At 37.1% G+C, this 19,656-nt stretch overlaps 2 protein-coding genes and 1 long non-coding RNA gene across 3 annotated transcripts; 1 reads left to right on the forward strand and 2 right to left on the reverse strand.

Annotated features, from left to right (window-relative positions):
* Positions 1–1,131: 1,131 nt before the first annotated feature.
* On the forward strand, positions 1,132–5,344 carry LOC149101300 (uncharacterized). Its single transcript, XR_016203161.1, has 2 exons — positions 1,132–1,624; positions 2,017–5,344. It is a non-coding gene; the product is annotated as an uncharacterized LOC149101300 (long non-coding RNA).
* A 489-nt stretch (positions 5,345–5,833) lies between these two features.
* LOC110068332 (uncharacterized) lies at positions 5,834–11,530 on the reverse strand. The gene is made up of 6 exons (XM_089276271.1): positions 10,688–11,530; positions 9,992–10,120; positions 9,772–9,865; positions 9,421–9,511; positions 8,472–8,565; positions 5,834–6,101 (listed from the first exon to the last, which is right to left on the reverse strand). Exons 1-5 carry the CDS (start codon positions 10,748–10,750, stop codon positions 8,523–8,525), a joined length of 420 nt encoding a protein of 139 aa, XP_089132397.1. The 5' UTR covers positions 10,751–11,530; the 3' UTR covers positions 5,834–6,101; positions 8,472–8,522.
* Positions 11,531–11,660: 130 nt separating this feature from the next.
* Positions 11,661–18,933, reverse strand: LOC110068397 (uncharacterized). Its single transcript, XM_020775776.2, has 8 exons — positions 18,786–18,933; positions 17,517–18,091; positions 16,564–16,685; positions 16,396–16,430; positions 14,765–14,787; positions 14,274–14,367; positions 13,592–13,795; positions 11,661–12,619 (listed from the first exon to the last, which is right to left on the reverse strand). The coding sequence occupies exons 2-8, from the start codon at positions 18,057–18,059 to the stop codon at positions 12,132–12,134; spliced, it is 1,509 nt and encodes a 502-aa protein (XP_020631435.2). The 5' UTR covers positions 18,060–18,091; positions 18,786–18,933; the 3' UTR covers positions 11,661–12,131.
* Positions 18,934–19,656: the final 723 nt, after the last annotated feature.

Consider the following 19,656-nt stretch of genomic DNA (forward strand, 5'->3'; position numbering starts at 1 on the left):
TATGTCTTCAATTACCCCCCTTCCCCTTCTCCCAATTGCCTTCATTTGTTTACCCTGCGTACTCATTTGCGTTTCCCACGATTTCTCAATGAGTTCCCCTAAGGTCGTCTCATCATCATACGTCATTCGCCTAATGCGTTTGTGTTTCAGTTATACTCCAACTGCTAAACGGAGAGCAGAAGTATGAGAGGCACAGACAACAGTCTGAAATAGATTGAAAAAGTTTAATAGAGACAAACTATTACTGTCACAAGAAAAATAATTATTAGTCAAGAGTATCTATATATTAGACGCTGCCTCGTTCCCGGACGCCTCTGTCTTTCTTCAAGGAAAATGAGCGCGCAAAGGAAGAAGCGGGGTATGCCAGTATGCCATGTCTATTTCACGCCCAGATTTTTTTCATGGCACATCATTGTTGACAAAGCAAGATCAAACTGCCACCACTACATTTTAGATGCATAGATATGAACTTAGTTTAGAGCGTAAGTCACTATATTAGTCCTTGTAGTTCAGTTGTTAAAGCATCCGAATGAAGTGCGAAAGGTCGTGCGTTCAACGCCCCTAGGGGAAGCGCTATTTTTTTTAATCCAATGCTCGTGTTACAGTGCGTTTACTGAAACCGGGGCCACCCAGACAATGAAAACCAATCAAATGGCACATCTGAAACAACAGATTCCAACATTTTCAAATCCAGGAAACTCATTTTTCTATCCTCTATAAAGAGAAGGGTCAAACCTAAGTTACCGTAGAGTTCCCAGATGCCATTCCTTTCCTTTTTTAAGCCCCCTTCTTTTAAGCTAATAACTAATATGTGAAAACTTTGAGGAAGCATGGATGACTTTGTACATCGAGTGCAAATTCAAACAAATCTTCGCGAAAGTAAGAGTCGGCAATGGACTTAACAAACAAACTTTATTTAGATGCAAGGCTAATAAAAAAACGATTGTTTTTGAAATCTTTTTTAATTTGGCCCAGAATTAGGGACACTTTGCATAAAAGGAGCCCATATTGGAATAACAACACTTATATGCTAAGCCTCCATTAAAAATCCTTTGTCTCAGGCTTAGGATGTATCGGATTTTTTTTCAAACCTAGGCGCAATTTGTGCAAGTGTTTATTAGTCCTGCCATTAAGTGTGGCATAAGGATGAACAAATTGTGTGATTAAAAAAATTAAAGTATTACTCGGGTATTGTACACTGTGTTTACATGCTTAGATGAACGCTATCGAATTCCTGTTTGAAATGAAGGAGAGGAATAAAATCTAAAAACCGTAAAACAGTGAATAATATTTGAAAAACGGCCTTTTTGTATACTTGGCTCTTGCGGGTTCACGTAGACTCTACAGAAACAAAGAAAATGCAAAACGATCTCAATGTAAAGCGTGCAAAGGGTGTTGTCGCTAAAATTCGTGACGTATTTATTAGCTGATTGGTCTAATCTTATTTTGCATATTCATGATGACTGTTGCTGACCTGAGGTGTTTGTTTGTCATTTTGAGATGTTTGCCGTCGGAGTAAGATGTGAATGCTCCCTTTTATACAAGAAGCAAATTCTTACTTTGAAGAGGAAATGGCGTCCACGTTTGGGGAAGAGAAGTCGGTTGACACCCATTTCTGTCAATGGTTAGTATCAAATTCTTTGCACTCTACCTAATTCGCAAGTAATATTTCAACAAAGAATACCAGCTTCAAGTCCTACCACGTGCGCTTGACCGGCTCGGCGCTTTACGTTTCGCGTTGAACTTCAAAACAACCTCATAGTTTTAGCAACGGAGTAAACCTTACGATAGAAAGTAGTTCAGGAACCATACGAGACGCTTAAGTTCATAGCAGTTACTTCAACGAGGTTTTGGCTTTCGTTACGAAAGTGGCGTGTCTTTGTCAAACTTTGTCTTGTAATTGTCAACGCGCACTCGTGTTCAACAGTTCACTATGAATTCTTTATTCCTCGTTTACTCTTTTGTTTCCACAGTTGGGTTTGTTCCTTACCCAATTTTAATCTATTTTATTTTCAGAGGTTTGAGGAGATCAAAAGGATCCAAGCAGGGAGGATGAAGACAAAGTTAAGAATTTGAGAATTTGGTTAAATTGAAATCTTTCCGATAACAAATGGCAGGCTTGTAACCTAAAAGGTTATATTCGGGGTCAAAACTTCGTAGTCTAAAATCATTTTGATTTTTTCACGTTTTGTTTTTTTTTTTTCCTCGACTGAAATATTTGCATTCCAGTGACATTCGGGCGCGGAAAAAATCTCGGATTCGGTAGTGAATGTTGATTAATTCTGCCATTTTTGCCGGAAAATTTTCAACCACTTTCGAGTTATCATTTAGTACATGTTTTCAAATTGTGGGGAGTTTTATTTCTAGGATTGAGCGATCATCAATTTGATTAAATTAAATTTTATCGGTCGGCATTTGCATGGTTTAGTACATTTATCTTATCAGACTCGAGTATTGTTTCATCTTTTTTTTTTTCAAAATTCCAAATTATTTTACAATCGCTCAACTCTCCTAAGTTTGAAAACCTGTTAATAGGCGATTACCTTTGTAGAGTATTTTAAGGTGGCGCTGCATGTTGAAATCAAACCGTGATAGCTACTGTGATCATGTCAATCAATACAAATTATGTTGTGACATAAATTGGGCAAACAATTATTGAATTTCTCCAAAATCGCATTAGGCACTGAAGTTTTACAAAGGCTCAATTTCGATTTATGATGCGAATTGTCTGATGGAGGGCAATGCCCTTGCTCAAAAACAATATTACATGAGTGGTCGATGAAAATTGTTTTAGTTTGAAAGCTTACCGTACTTGGTTTAGCTATTAAACGTTTTAAGTTATCGAAGAATTATTTCTATTTCTCAAATCTTCACATTTTCAGACACGAAATTAAAAAGTCTCTTGATCGATTCTGTACTTTGCAGTCGAACAGACGTGAACATTTTTAGATTTTCTTTTTTTTCCAACATGGTCACCGAACTTCTACAAAGTAAACATATATTGCTATTAATTTATGATGTGAATTGTACACTTATTAGAAAAGAAATTTCCTTGCTCAAAATTAATTAATGAGCCAGCTCGTCTGAAAATGCTGCAGCTTGAAGTGACTATCAAAGAATTCCTATCGTTTCTTTGTACGTCAGTTGAAATTTTGAAGCACTTCAACTTGTTCCAGGAACCGTTTAAGATTCGTTAGTAAATTTGAATTTGTTCGCAACTCCGATCCATTCAAATTAATTTCTGGATATTTGAAACATTTGTTGACATGATCACATATTTTTGGACGCTTCTTTCCTTGTTTAGCTCGTGTTCATTTTTTTTTTTTTCGGTTTTGCGCACTTGCAGTAAAATGCGTGAACATTTCTTTTGACGTTTGTTGTGTATTGACAGGCAGAGCCACCTTGAATTAATAATTTTAGAAGAGGATATTGGGTTTCTGGATTGATGTTCGTGTCTAGAAAGTATTAGATTTATCGGCAGATATTGTGTTATACATCTTCGTACGGAAACCGGTCGGTTTAAATTGTCTCTTCGGAACGGGACTAAGCGAATAAATATCAACCAGAAACCAAATATATCCTCTTGTTTAACTTCCAGCGAGGCTGTACTGAATTATGTCTGGTATCAAGCAACTCTTTCAATTATCGCTTTTCGAAAAATGTAGATATAATTATCTGATTTTCAAACTGTTTTGGCTGTCATTTGTACTATCAGATCTTTTGCATTTTAAGAAATGTAGTTTCAATTGTCTGAATATTCTAAAGTTATCATTTGGACTGGCAAACTGATTTTTACTGAAAATTTTTACGAATTGACCTGCTGCTTTTCAATAATGCAACTCCAATTGTTTGATTGTTCTAAAATTTCATTGCTTTCGTCCACAACTGGCAGAGATTTTTCAGAAAATTTTCACTATTTCATCTTTGATTTTCGAAACTTAGGGGCAATTGTCTTATTCTTTGAAATATTTTATTTCTATCGTTTTCTACGGACAAAAATTTTCCAAACACTTGCTATTAGCTTTATTGCTTTTCAAAACTGTAGTTTTGTCTGATTTATTTTACTAAAAATATTAACCATTACATCATTGAGTTTCAAAACTTGGTTCCGATCGTCTGATCTTTGAAAATTTTATGGCTATTGATTTTATTCACATGTATTATCATGATCGTAGCTTCAATTGTCTGATGCTTCTAAAATTTCATCCCTTTCGTTTGCCACGAACAAAAATTTTCCAAAAACATGCCATAAGCTTTATTGCTTTTCAAAATTGTAGTTTCAATTGTCTGATTCTTCTAAAATGCTGTTGCTTTCATTTGAAAAAGTTTTATTACAAGTTTTATTACAGAAGCCATAGGATATATAGTGATACATTTTGAAGCTTGATAACCAGACATTAATCTTTAACACCTCGCTGGAAGTAATTTCTAGAAGATAACGAAGCAAGCCATGAACAGTTCTTTTATAAATTGAATTGGCCTGTAATTTGTCGGGTATTGATATTTCACCTCGGCTTAAAGTGACGGAAGTTCTAAAATTATCCAAATACTACGACTAGATCGAAATTTTAGCGGTTTCATTTTCGTTAGATTAATCGGATTCATGGCTTGCCTTTGCTATCTTCTTGAAATATATTGCATGATGATATCACGTTAAATAGTTAAGCTGTGAATGACGGGCAGCTGGAAACCTATTTACAGAAGTGGGAAGAGCAAGTTAAAATTAGTACGACTGCAACGTTTCTGCACAACATTGAGAAGGCGGTGACATTTTGGAATCGCTCTAGTTGAGAGAGTTTATTTAGTTGGGGCTCAAGCTTCCCGGCTATACAAACTCTCTTAAATATTTCGATTTAAAAATGTTTTCACCCTCTCAATGTTGTGCAGAAACATTGCAGTTGTGCAAATTTTAACTTGCTCTTCTCATTTCCGCAAATAGGTTTTAGCTGCCCATCGTTTTAAGGCTGACTATTTAACAAGATATCATCATGGAATATACCATCTTAAACACAAACAAATATCGACTGGATTCAAAATCTTAGTTTTTTTGAAAGACTCCGATGATTGGAATCAAATTTTTTTCGTTAGTTTGTGTTCAAGATGGTATATGTTGAACATTTTTTGGCGGGAAAAATTCAATGGAGTACCTCCTTAAAATTTTTGTCAAAAAAGTTGTCAGGGGAAACGCTGTGCAAATTTTTTCCAATTTTCCCGCCAAAAGTCTTAGTATATATAGGGCAAATTTTTTTGATGACACCTTTGTAATCAATTTAATTGAATTTCACTTAACTAATTAACTATTGCAAGTAGAAAATTAATGATGAATAAAACAATTGAAATGAAACACTTGTTGTGAGTACTTTGTTGTTCGAAATATTTTATTTACCCAATAAAGATTACAAAAGAAATGCACACTGGAATAAATATTGCATTTATTGACTCTTAAGTTAAGTATAATTTATCATTAACTTACATTTTTTTTAAAATTTGGCGCATGCGTATTTTGGGCGCCGTATTTTTTAAGTCTTTTGGCGGGAAAATTAAAAAATTTTGAACTGATTTTAACAATTTTTTTTTTCAAAAAAAATTGGCGCATGCGTATTTTGGCGCCCGTATTTTTTCTAAGTTTTTTGGCGGGAAAATTAAAAAATTTTAAACAGATGTTAACAAGAAGTTTTTTTTTTTCAAAAAAATTGGCGCATGCGTATTTTGGCGCCCGTATTTTTTCTAAGTCTTTTGGCGGGAAAATTGAAAATTTTTAAACGTAGTTTGGTACGTGAAAGACCTGAGCAAAAAATTTCATTTCAGATTAAGCAACCAAAAAATCTACAACTGGTAGAAAAACTGAGTATTTATTCATCAAAAGGTTTGTAGAATTAAATTTCATCCAGGAAATTCTCTGTAGTTTCCATTTAATCTTCCAGAAATTTTTTCAATGCTTAATTTTCAACAGTTTGATGAAGAAATATCGAATTGTCCCTAGCGACAGCGGTTTTTAACTAATGTAACGTCTACCTTTTGGAAAAATTAATTGTTTGTCTTTGCTTGTCCCTCTTCGATTAATTCTGGCTTTATGACGCTGAAGAACCAACCCAGGCACTCTGAAAGAAATAAACAAAGAAGAATTAGAACTATTAGGTTTGATCAGATTGTACAAAAAGTAGTTAAGATACACGAAAGCGAAAACATGAACTTTGACGTTCAAAGCTACAATTTTTACTATGCTTATGTTTTAACGGCGGCGAAATAAACTTGTCCGTTTTAATTTAAGTTCATAACAAATTCCAGCGACTGATGTCAAATGTAGAAAACATCGAGACAATTGCACACTGTTAGACATAATAATAATAATTATTTCCATTCCCGAGTTTCCTTTGTTTACTGTTGAAAACTATTTTAAACTGAACATTTCAATGTTCCTGCAGTCTTCAGAGTCATTAGTCTTTACTATTTCAAACCGCGTGCTTTAATTTTTCCCTGAAATTTTTATCGCAAATGTCGCATATTTTGCTAAAAGATCGTATCTAAATATTGATGGCAGCTCGAATTAGAAAGAACTAAATTAGCGCAAAAAAAACTGAGCGAATCGATCTGACTGACCGAATAATTGCATTGTCGGCTTGTTTTGTCAACTCGAAGGTATTTTGAATTTTACAAAATTTACAACTTACAAGACAATTGGTCACAAGACAGCAAGTAAATGCTGAACGAAGAAAGATTTCATGAGCTCAATTTGAAATTTTTCGCTTTTTCCACATGCAGAACTCGAGTTTATTGTTTCTGCCGCATCTGTTGTTGATACTAGTAGCACATCAAATGCACGTGCTTAAGGTGGAGCGGTATAAATTTGAATATAGATTTTGCAAAAAAAGCCTTCCTGCTTTATATCACCTCGCTTTTCCATCCTTTCAATTCTTTAAGATTGTAGTAGAGCAATATTCAAATCTATGCTAGTTTCCGGACAAGAACATTTCAAATATTACCTCAGTATCAACGTCTAAGAAAAGAAAAAAATGTCCAAACAAGAGGCTTGGAGAGCAAAACAATTGCCTTGAATTCATTATTACTAACATCTTTTCGCACATTTTGCCTGACATGGAAAACAGCAACATGAGATTTTTTTCGTGTTTTTTCGCGTTTTTCGTGTTTTTCGTGTTTTTCGTGTTTTTGTGTTGGCCTAATTAAACGCCATCTTTTGTAGGATAGTACAGAGACACTACTGAAATACATCCAGATAACTGCGAGATAACTGCTAGATTAACTGCTAGATTAACTGCGAGATAACTGCGAGACTCAATGCACAGTGAATTTTAAGTCCTTTTAATATGTGTTCTCTGAAGGTTGTACAGCTGTTAAGCAACTGAACAGCGATACGGTTGTAAAAATGAACCAGGTTATGATCAATCCGTCACGATCGACTTCATTACCTATCAACTTAGAAAGCTAGAAATCTCGACAATTGAGTCGCTAGCGATCGTTAAATTACAAACATGGACGTATATAACCCAGAGATATTTGATGTATAGACCGACGGTGTTATGCAAATCTACTGACGTCAGCTAGGGAAACAATATTCATGTGTTTATGTCCAGTTCATTAAGCTGTAACCTAAAGCGCTGAATATTGGTGTCGTAAATTTTGCAAAAAAAAAAAAGAATGATTTAATTCCCAAACCGTCAAATGAGCAGAAAAAAGCTTATAAATATAATGTGCAATCGCACGTAAGAACACGTAATAGTCTTTGCTATAAAAATCACAAAACGCTTATAGTTATTTTTAATTCTTTCTTATTTTCTAAATTAATCAAAATTGAAAACAAATGTAAGCGGTTACAAAAGCCATGTCACGATATTTTAATTCATTTTTTTCTTATTTACACCGAATTACTTTCAAAGTGAAGAACAGAACTGCACTTGAAAAAGGGTAGAAAGCAGGCTTAGTGAGCGTCCTTCAGTAAACACATACCATGATCCTAACAAGACAGCATCTGGCTTCCATTGAATGTCAAAAGTAGCGTCACAAGTGTACGGAATGATCTCCTTATTATCAGAAAATTAAACTTTTCCTTATTTCAACTTATACTCAGATCACGCTCTGGATACACTACAAATAAGAAGACCGTCTATATATGTTGCAATGAGAGCTACTAAGCTTAAGACAAAGTTATCTTTAGGCATGTGCTCGATTTTTCGTAAAACTATTCAACTTTATTTTGCTTGGTGGTCGTAGAACTGATCTTTGTCCAAATGGCAATTCCCTTGTTTCTGTATTACCTTGAGAATCAGTTGATAAAGACCGCATTTTACATTTATAAAAAGCAACTATCAATTTCAAAAAGATAGTTTACAAAATGTGAAAAGCTGAGCGAAATCGAATTTTCGACCCTCGCCGCGAAATTAAGAATTTGTTTGATTTTTACAGGCATACACTCTTAACATAATCATATAGATCAATCAATGAATAAAACATACCTCATATCGCTATCATATCATCCATGTGACATAAAAATCTTTGTTCCCAATTCACCAACTCAGCTTCCTCTCCAACACGACTCCCTTCATTTCTCTGAAATAAAATGAAAAGTATTTAAAGTACTGCCAACCCTGTAGTGGTGTTCATAGATAAAATTGCCAAGACCATGCGAAAATAGGAGAATCTAGTGTGAGGAAAATATCTTCTAGTGGAATTCAGTCTGTCATTCAAAGTCTTAACTCTTTCGTTAAAACTGATGCAGGTAATATTGCCTTAGATGGTGTAACTTTTTAAATTTTCTTTGAGATGGGAGAGGGGCATGCCCCGCCCTTCTCTTCTTCAGTCAGTTTAACAAGCTGTTACAGCCCCTTGCTCCCCGAATTGTCTGGTTACACCCTTGGTAAGTCTATTTTGTCCAAGCGGTCAAAACATCGTCGAAAAATATTTTTACTCAGTTGGGTTTTGCAACGATTTTTCCGTTAGTTGGAACTTAGCTATATAGATGTGAAAAACACCTCAACTTTACTTCGTCTATTCATTATTGTTAGTTTTGGACAATTGAATCTTTCATTTGGTCATTTTTCCCAAAAAAAAGTTTTCCAATTTTAGATGATGAAAAACGCTATGGTCCTGGAATGACCCCAACACCAACGCAAAGCCCCATTCGACTCGTCTCATTTTTTATGCAAGCCTGCAACTTGTAAACCCCCTCCCCCCCCCCCCCCTCCCACCAGCCCTTAAAGAAAAACGCAGTGATGGGATGTGTTCCGAAGAAAGCTAAGGATTAAAATTGCCTCTATACTAAGATTTCCCCTAGAATAATTGTATACATTACAATTACCAAAAAGGTGCTTCACCACCTCAAGTAGGGGGGGGGGGGGGGACAGTAGTGTCTTGATGTACAAGCTGCCAATCATTGTTTGAATCAAAATAAACAGTTATTGTTACCTCGTGACTTTGAGCTTGTTCCATACATGCGGTTCACAGTCCTTTTCAGCCAGTATCCAGAAGATGATGGACAGTTGCATCTCGTATATAACTGAAAACCAAATCAAGCAGTGACGTCAAATGTTTGAAATCTTCTACCAGACATCTCCCTCACCGGTCTCTAAACGTTATTTCCCTGCATATCCGACACAAGCCTTCAGCCCTTCAACACCCAACTCTTTTGCTACAGACTATAACAAGGCCCTCCCTAGGAGGTAAGGTAACCCTGGAGCTAGGGTTACCCTAGCTAGAGGGTTATACCCCAGCACTTCCAAATTTCTTGCTAATTTTCCAAAGGAATATTTTACTTACCTTTTGGCTTTTTTGCGCTGATTCCAGAGATATAGTGGACAATCTGCTCCAGGCGCTTGACTGAAACAATCAAAAGTGTCATCCTCCATGCCACCTAAAATGGTGAAAAAATAAAGTATTTTTAAACTGCTGAAAGTTTACCATAGATCTCTCCTTCCCGTTAATTTCTGACACGTAATCGTGTTCCGCTATAAATCGATGTAAACAATATCTTTGTTACCTTACGGCGTTGTCTTTGTTGATGCATGAAGTCGACAATCTTGCTTGAGACATCGAGAAGACGACTGCGAAAAGAGATATGAGCATGACTCGTCAAATTCCGGAAAATATACATTCCCACGCCAACTCCCTGTAAAGTATAACAAATTGAACTTAGATGTAACGTCAATAATGCACTAATGAAACAATAACAACTTCTCTGAACAAACACCCTAGCTCATCAATGGGAAAAATCAACTTGCTGAAAACACCCAATGACTTTAAAGTATAAGAATTTTGCGTCAAATGTTCAAAAATGTATTGAAGAGTGAGCGATTAGTTTTGTGTCCCAGTCCAAGCCCGATCTTCGAAACGGAAACTTCACGCGAAATATAATCCTTTTAAAAACATAACTCAAAAAAACTTTCGTATATGACGATTTTTCCTTTTTGTAACGAGCACAAAAACGAACGATTCACCCAAAAAACAATTCCAGAAAATCAGGGTGCAGATCTCGCTCGAAGACAATTTCAACCATGCAATTCCAGGTAAACAGCGTTTAAATATGCAAAGATAAACTTCGGTTTCGACGTAGTGGAGCAATTAAACCGTTTTGAATTCTATAACACGTTGGGAATGTAAAAAGTAAAGAAAAAAACGTCTTTCAACAACATGCTTAGAGAAGACTAAATGTAAGGAAACTATAGAAATGAGTTACCTCGACACTGTAGACAGTGTGCTTGAAAGTCTGCATCTCCTCTGCCAATAGATATGTATACATTCAGCATTTGTTCACTGCCCCCTTTCAGTGCACGGTATTAGAAAGGCCTCCTGGTGGTCGTTCAATACATACATTTTCCACGCAGGAACTAGTGTCTTGAAGATTATTCAACGGAGAATCAAAGCAACTTTACTTTCCCGTCACTCGGCAGTTACCGCGTGCGAAGTTAAAGATGAAATATGAATAGTAATGAGTGAACGTAATTTGAATTTCAAAAAGCTTCACCAAGCAGTAAATTTGCGGGAAGACTAGAGCGATTTTTGCTCTTTACGTCTCCTATGTTGTTTGTGTGAATTTTTTGAAGATCTTTTTAGAAGAAACCTACGTTTATGAGTTCTGCATGATTCAGAGGAATGCGGTTTGATAACTGTTAAGATTAACTTCTGTTTTGGGGAAGGAGAGGGTGAGTTGGTTGTCGCGCCCATAGACTGTCTGAAACCCTGTTTGTTAAAGAGTCAGCATAATTTAGGACTTTAGAGATATAAAAAAATCATACATATGGCCGCATTTTTTTTTTTTTGTTTATTAAAAGTAATGGCGAGCCAGTACTGGTCGGTGATTACTAATGACGGAAATTTATAAGTAAGTGTTAACACCACAAGATCAAGAGTCATACGTGAAAGAAATCCACATGTGGGGCTTATTTCATGTCAGTAAAAGGGAACTTGTGGAAATAGTGTTAACCTAACTCTTGCCCTTTAATTACTTGTAACATAGTGAACTGAATAAAATTGCTTCTCTACTTGAGGAGGTCCTTCAAGGTGGTCAAGTCTTATACTTCAAGTTAGAGTTTTTAAATCGTGTTTGTATGTTTAAAGGAAATCTGCTAAGATTGACTTTGAAAAACAAACTATGTTAAGGTTTAATTAAGATTTCGTCCGACTGTCTTCAATGTTTACCTGACAAAGAATGAGCTTTACATAGTTCTGATTTTATTTTTCTTGTCCAACATCTCGGGATAGAGAAAAGCGACATTTAAGTTTGTCCCTCTTCAGATCGAGAATTCCTTCTAAGATCTAAGCTAAGCTGCTTTTTTCAGTAAAAAGGAATGACATTTTTGACATTTACTTTGTTTAACGGGTGGCACAGTGGATCTGAACAAGCGTAATACTTCCTTGTTCCTGTCTTGTCATTTCTAAAAAAAACAAACAAACGTGAAATGGCCAAGTTCTGGGTTACGGCAGAGAAGGTTTCAAGCCTCTTTGCCTTTAGCAATTATTTGTCTATGAGAGACAAACTAAAATCATTTAGATTATAGCGAGACCTGACTCGCTTCCCTCAGTTTGATTGCCGTAGTTTCTTGAACTCTTTTAATAGTTTCCCAAACACGATAGTTCAAGTTTCAAACTATCCATGCGACTCAGTGGAAGTCAGAATAGAACTAAAGAGTCAGTTTAAAGAAAGTCTTAAACTTTTTCAAGGAACTGACTTTAGTTTTGTTCTCTTTGGACTTTTCGTGCACCGTACATGGATGCCTTTCCAGTTGCTCGATCTGTCTTTTGGAGGTTTGAGATGTCTTGTTCAGTTCAATTGATGAATTTAAATTCTCTTCCAAAGCGTTTGCACTACACCTATTATCACAGTCTTCACTCTGACCAGGGATTGTTCTTTCCTCAATGAGCAATGAAGGTCGCAATCGTATTTCCTCAAAGAGGTCCTCAGGAGCTTCGGACGTTTCTATGTCTAAGTCCTCAACTAAAATGTCCCTTAATGTGTATCTCTCCCTACGTTCCATGTTTGAAGGGCCCTCCGCAGTACTTGATGATGGCGCGCTCGTACATGTAGTGGGCCCATTTTCCATTGTCTTATCCGAGCCCTCGTGGTGTAAGGGCCTGGCTTGAGGCACAGAATATCTCGACGCATATTCCACTGCCAAGGTGTTCAAATAATAAAAACGTAATTTAAATAAGAAATTAAAACATATTGTGTGTTTAGTATCTTCAACAAATCACTGAAGGTCTGGGAACGTTCGAAAATGTGTTTGATCATCCTCGGAACACTCCGTAAGGGTTCGTAAATGATCGGAGATCGTCGTTGTAAATTTTGAGTAATTCAGTCTTCAATAAGCTTCAATAATTAGAGGACGTCCACTAAAAATAATCCAAGCACTTGTTTTCCAAAATTTCCCATTTTCAAATTTCCAAAACTGATCTTTTCATACGACAAACACGAGATTAAATCTTTTCAGTTTCTAAACTTGAAATATCAATTTTCTATACGCATTGCCATACAATTCTTTCGATGCAGTTCTAAGAATTTGGCGGTACATCAAGGCAATATCACTTAGCTAATGATTTCCTGTATTGTCAACACCTGCCTTCTCGGCATTTTATTGATTTGGTAAAACCTCTCCACAACGGCCACCTTGGGGACAGAGGAAAGTGACCATTGTGTAGAGGTAGCCGTTTTGGGGAGGTGGGAGTACAATATGACACTTGTACTTTTTCAAAGGGTTTAACATTTTTAAATGCTTATTGTAGCATGTAAATACGTAACATATCAATAAAACAGAAACCAAACAGAAACAGAGACCAACGACGCGCAGTGTATATGGATCACGTTTTGTGACCTTTTCCAATAAAGATGGGCTTTTGTATACACCGCTCGTCAGACGTTAATTAACTGGCCGTTGTGGAGAGATTTTTCTGTCAATCTGGACGCGTTTTATTGGCCGATGCCGTTGTGGAGAGGTGGCCGTTGTAGAGAGGTTAGAATACGAGAAAATGTATGGACTTTTCGCCAAGACAAAAAAAAGGGGCCATTACTTAGAGATGGCCGTTAGTGAAGACTCGACTGTATTCTGTAAACGTAAAAATTAAATATTAAGTTAAATCATCTCACCACTTTCTAACTTTTTCCCCAGGAGATTCTGATATCTAAGAGCATTATCCAAGGGGGTTAAAGCAGAATCAGTGTGTACATTTGTACCAGCAATGTGTCCAAATGGTTCGGCATATATGTTTACCGCGTCATCAGGCATTTTGGCGTGGTTTGAAGGTTCTTGGAACTCAATCTGATCATCTTTTTGATACACAGCATTTGAAACTAAGCAGATAAAAAGTTTACGATTAATCATGATGACTTTTACTGAAGATACGGGTAGACATCTATGGCCTAGTTCACGCTATCTAGCAGCATAACGACAAAAACATAACGACACAAGGAGGACGTTCTGTTGTTATGTTTGCAGTGTGAACATTAAGACATAACGACATAATAGCAACATAAGGCGGACATGAACATAAAGAAATAAGGAAAAAGAACTGACGTTTCCTTATGTCTTCATGTTGATGTTCACCTCACCGACATAAGTGATCACATCGTTATGTAGTCATGTCGTTAGTATGAATCAAGCGTAACACGGTTTTACATCACTGAGAAACCAGTGACACTCCTACATGCACAATAGCAAGGAGAAAACTTTAGTAATTAATGCCTTAGCTATTATCGTAAGGCTTAAAAAATATACCATGGAATTGAAAGAAGTCAGTCATTTCTTTTTGATTTTTTTGTTAAATCTTACCTGATCCTTGAGTTTCATTTACACCTGAAGAATTTCCCCTCTCAACCAATTCATAAACAGAAACATTTTCTTCACTTCCATGAATGGTAGCGTCCTGTATGGGCGTGATTTAATTGTAAGTGAGTAAAGAGTTTGCATCAGGCCAGTGGCCCATATACAACCGGAGCTTATATTATCCCAGTTTCTGTAATACTGATGAAACGACTACAGCTTGGAGTATATCTCCCCCCTCCCCCGCCCTTGGATGGGTTGCTATTCCATCACAAGGTTACCCCCAGCGTTAAATTTGCCAGTACCCATTCATAAATCTTGGTGGACGGCAGCGAGAGTAAAGTATCCTGCCCAAGAACACATGGCCATTCTCAAATGAGTTTAAACTGCACGAATCATACTTTAATTATTCCGGTTTGCCATAATCACTCGAAATAAAATGTTCCTTTTAAATCAATATGAGTATAACTTCGCACGTAAGAACGCTGAAATTGACTCACCTCACTAAAAGAGTGTACCCTGTCTAAAAGAGAAGTAAACGGAAAACAATTTGCCATGTATTTTCTAACTTATTAGGGGTAGATGTTTTTCTAGCTTCGCTTTATGCCCAACTTAAACATTTTTTAAGTTTTAAGCCCTGGCCAAACGGACTCGCAAGCAGACGGAAACTGAAAACTTGGGTCTACTTGCGAGTCCGTTTGGCCAGGACTTGCGTGCACTTGCGTTGACTTGCGCTCACTTTGGTCGAGATCAAATTTGCACGCAAGTCGACGCAGGTCTTTCACCGTTTGGCCACCCAACCCAAGTCAACGCAAGTTGAGAGACGTCCTTATGCCTGTTATTAGCCAACGAAATACAGAATATGTCTGCCTTGAAATGTTTTTTTGCGACTTGCGTGTACTAGTCTGTTTGGCCACCCAACGCAAGTCTCTACTTGCCGCAAGTTCAACTTGCGGCTACACAGTCTTACAAGTTTGAAACTGAAAGCAGTCAGGAGTACCGCACGCACACCAGGGTTTCATCCACAGACTTAAACAACCACCTTGTACAGCATAATAACAGTGCCACATGAAAGTACTGCTCAATAGCTTTCGTTTGAATGGTCACACATTATAGTTTTATCTTAAGATTAAAATTTATAACCTTTTTGTACAGCATGAAAACCAGTACCACGTGAAAGTAGGGTCACAATCAGACATCTAAGAGCTAAAACACCCTGGTAGAGCGCAGTTAGTTAACAGTATCACATGACAGTACTTCTCAATAGCTTCAACATGAATTATCTAAAAAGCGTAGAATTCAGCCACAGATTAAAATGTACGATCACATTACGTGACCCTTTGGTTTGGATCTAGTCAGAAAAGGCTTAAGGAATCCACAAGAGCTGTCCAAAATAGTAGAGGAACTTCCTCTAGTGTCCTTATAGAGCCATTGGCCTTTAGAGTCTAATACTGAACAAAACCGCAGCACCCCTTCTGATGTTTGATCGACTAACATGAACTAAACGAAATGGCTAGTGTTCCAATCGCGGTCGTTTTATCATACCGTTATCATAGCCGCAATCAAACGTACTCGATCGTTATCTACCTGGCTATTAAGCCATCGTTGTGGTTTCGTTAAAGTTATCATGTTCAAGCAATAGTGTTTTTCTCTCGCATAGGAACTAAATCACAATCTCATTTCCGATTTCTTGAATAAGATACTGACTCTTCCATTCGATTCTCAAAAATAAGCGGCCTCTGGACCTTTCATGCGGAACGCTCTATTATACAATTAAGGCCCAAGAAAGTTTAATCAGGAAGAAGACTAATAATCAAACGAAAACTGTATCAGATTTTTCTTTCGAAAAAGGGAAATCAGAGAATTAAGTCTATAGCAATTTTATAACTGAATTCAAATCAACCAAACAGTTTCCTTCTGAATATTAGCCCTAGTAAGGAAATGTGAGAGCACAAAGGCAAACCAGAACTTTTTTAGACCTCGGTGAGATTCTAACCAAAGATTTTCGGATTAGATTACCGTAGGTCTCGGCTATTCAGTTAAATTACAGAGTTTTCAAGGCCAGATTGGAGTAGGTTGTGGGTTATTTCGATGGTTATTCTTAACAAATAAAAACAAAAGACTAGCTAACCTTCTCCGTCCCCGTCTCTGTCAGCTCCAACACGTCTGAAAAGAAATAAAATTGTACATGGTTTGTAAAAAGTCTTTAACAGTGTTAAGGAAATGGTTCGTAGTTCTTGGTTTGAAATAGTCTTGGTCAAAAAAAAGCCACTCGGAAAAAAAAAATTCGAATACTTACATCAAATGACCCATTCTTCTGGCAAGGAAACACAACAGAAGTGAAACAAGGATGATTAAAATGCCCGCCATGATTCCTGGGATCACAGCCGTCAACATGATCCGGCTCATGGATGGGCTCATCTGAGGAAATGAATTGAATTAAGAATGACATATTTAGTCAATGTACTTAGCCTCGAGCTACACTGAACTACTAAGTTTCGAGGTGTCACACTCAAACAGACGAAACAAACATTACAAATAAACAAAACAAGGCTACAAATCTCAACTGGTGGGAGGCAGAACGGTTAGTTATTCACAATGTGTGATTAAGGCCCAGGTCAAACGTCGAACTTCACATAAGACGAATTAAACTGAGCGAAGTACGTTCGTGATATTAAACTTCGACGTTTGACTCAGCAGAGTTTGTCCGACTGAATTTAGATCTAAATTCGAATTAAGTTCGACGTTTCACCCAACGGTCGAGCTTTACTCGTTTGGATCGACTCAAATTGCAATTATAGTTCGTCTCTTGTGATGTTTAAAGTTTGACCTGGCCCTATAACTAGCGACTACCAAGAGAACCTCCATTTAGTGGCAGGGTCGAAGGCTTGAAAACTGAAACTTGTATAGCTCTAGATTACAACACCAATACCTTAAACCACTCGTAAAGACACAAACGGTTAAGTCCTGCAAGTCGCACACAAATGTTTATCAATTATATTTTTAAATATAAGCGGCTTTTTGTTATATGATTTTTGAAAATAGCCTACGAGCGCACGAAAACCACTCTCATCCAATCACAGAGCGCGTTTTAAAAATACACTTTTCGTTATAAATATCTATTAATATCTAAGGGTTCTTGCGGTGAGAGAAAAATGCGGCAAGATTTTGTCACGAAAAGGGGAAGGCAATTTGACAGCCCCTGTTGTATATAAAATAGTTAAATGAATGAAATCAAGACTATAACCTTACCTTATCTGTCATGGCTTTTTGGTCTCCATCTCCTAAAGTTTGATTCATTCCAATACTTTCATTTACAAAAACCGAGTTAAATGCTGTTATAGTATTAGTCGAGTGTAGAACAGAGCGCGAAGTCATTCGTGACAACACAGACTGGGTTGAATCCGTTTTTCCACGAAATATTGAAAGTTCTTCATCGTTATCAACAGGTGTCGACTGAATACCTGTGTTACCGGTCAGTGGCTGGGAAATTGTATTCGCGGAGAGAGATACAAACAATGATAATCCCTCGTTAGATATTGTCTGAGGTTCTCGGAATAAAGGCGTGGTGGCTACGCGTACAGTTTGTGTCGGCCTAAATGAAGAAGCAACTTGGTTGATAGGTGTGATACTTGTGTGGCTAACACTTGAAGGTGACGTATATGAAGAGGATTTCCATGCCAGCGAGAAGCTGTGAGTTCGTGATGGTTTATATGAAATGGTGGATAAGGTGTAAATTTCATTGTGCAATGTGCTTGAAATCCAATATGGCGAAGCTAGCATCGTTAAAGACATCGAAGGCAATAACTTTTTCTGATTAAATGGACCTGTGGATCAAACACATTAGAGGTCACGAATAAATTATCCTGAAGGCCACGAATAAATTATCCTGAAGGCCACGAATTAATTATGCTGCTAACAAGACTGACCTGCACAACGGGCACTTTGTATTGCAAATTGAAACATGCAAAAAGCTGTTCCAAGACAACTTTTAAGAGTCAGGGCCTAATATACTGTGTAAACAATGTACCAATGCTTGTAATCTTTTTAACAGTAAAACAACTAAAAAATAGTCCCTTACGAGTAAGAGAACAACTTTAATTACAACTACAAGTGGTACGATGAGCAAACATGACGACGAAATAACCCAAATTTACATACACCAGACTTAATCAAGGACCTGGTTCCAAGGCTATCATCTACACCCTTATTGGGGGGAAGGGTGTGGGTTGAAATGAGTTGAAGAGTGTAGTTTCAGGATCATATATAGACCTTCAACTCGTTGGAAGTATCAAGTTTCCTCCGGCCTAGAGGTTCGTTAGTATAAAGGCTAAGTGCCCCAGGGCTTCCCATCCAGCAAAAAGCCGGATAGGGTACAGATATTTCGAGGAACAGCCTCTGATAATTAAAAGTACATTACGGTATCATTGTCTATGGCAAGGTGCTAATATTCTATCATGTTTTTGTTGGTGAACAGCTCATAGGCCCAGGAAAATAAAATACAAGGAAATATCAACTTACATTTAACGGATCCTCTAAGTTTAAAAATCAAACAAGGCTCTCCATTGGCCGGAAGACAGGTCAAACCAAGTTTTATTACACGGCCGTTCAACAAAGATGAGATGTTCTCACTGTCAACCTAGATAACGAAAACATGAAAAAAAATATTATTTTGATAGAGCAGTGAAACAACTCATATTATTTAGAAAGTAAACTAAGACGTTCAAGGAGCCGTTCAATATAACGAAAAGGACAACAGAAGTGTTTATCAAACTTGGCTTCGTTCACATGCACTACGCCCGAGAAACTTGAAAACGGAGTTTTCACTCCGAAAATGCATCAAATGTTTTCCACCCACACTGCGCCGGAGAAATTTATAAACGCATCAATCACCGGCGGCAGAAAAGCTTGAGAGCACCCTTAAGGGTCAGGGTTAGTGACATGATTATCAAGAAGTCGTGGTTTTCGAGAAACTTCATTTTCAAAATGTTTCTCGTCCACACTAAAATTCAAAGGCGGCTTTTTCAAACTCCTCCGGTTTGAAGAGTGTTTTCGGAAAGCTCCGTTTTCGTGACGGATTAGTGTGGACGGAAGGCCTAACCGTAGAAATAAAGTTGCGTTTTCAAATTTCTCCGGCGTAGTGTAGATGGGTCCATAAGTAATTTTTACGATAACCTTCGTGTAAATGTTAATATCAATATTGCGCTTTGTTTTGAAGAGAAACTATGTTTGAAATTTTTGACGACCCAAATCAATGCTATATAGTTTCTCGAAGCCAATATTTTCCCGTCATATGACAGACAATTAACAAATGTTGTCAAATAAAGAAGTATTGCTATATATATATTACATAATTATGTGCCAAATAGCAATGTCTGCTTTTGCTCTCGCA

This window comes from Orbicella faveolata, unplaced genomic scaffold (genome assembly GCF_042242905.1).
Source record: "Orbicella faveolata isolate gen_17 unplaced genomic scaffold, um_ofav_v1 contig_4, whole genome shotgun sequence".
Lineage (NCBI taxonomy): Eukaryota > Metazoa > Cnidaria > Anthozoa > Scleractinia > Merulinidae > Orbicella > Orbicella faveolata.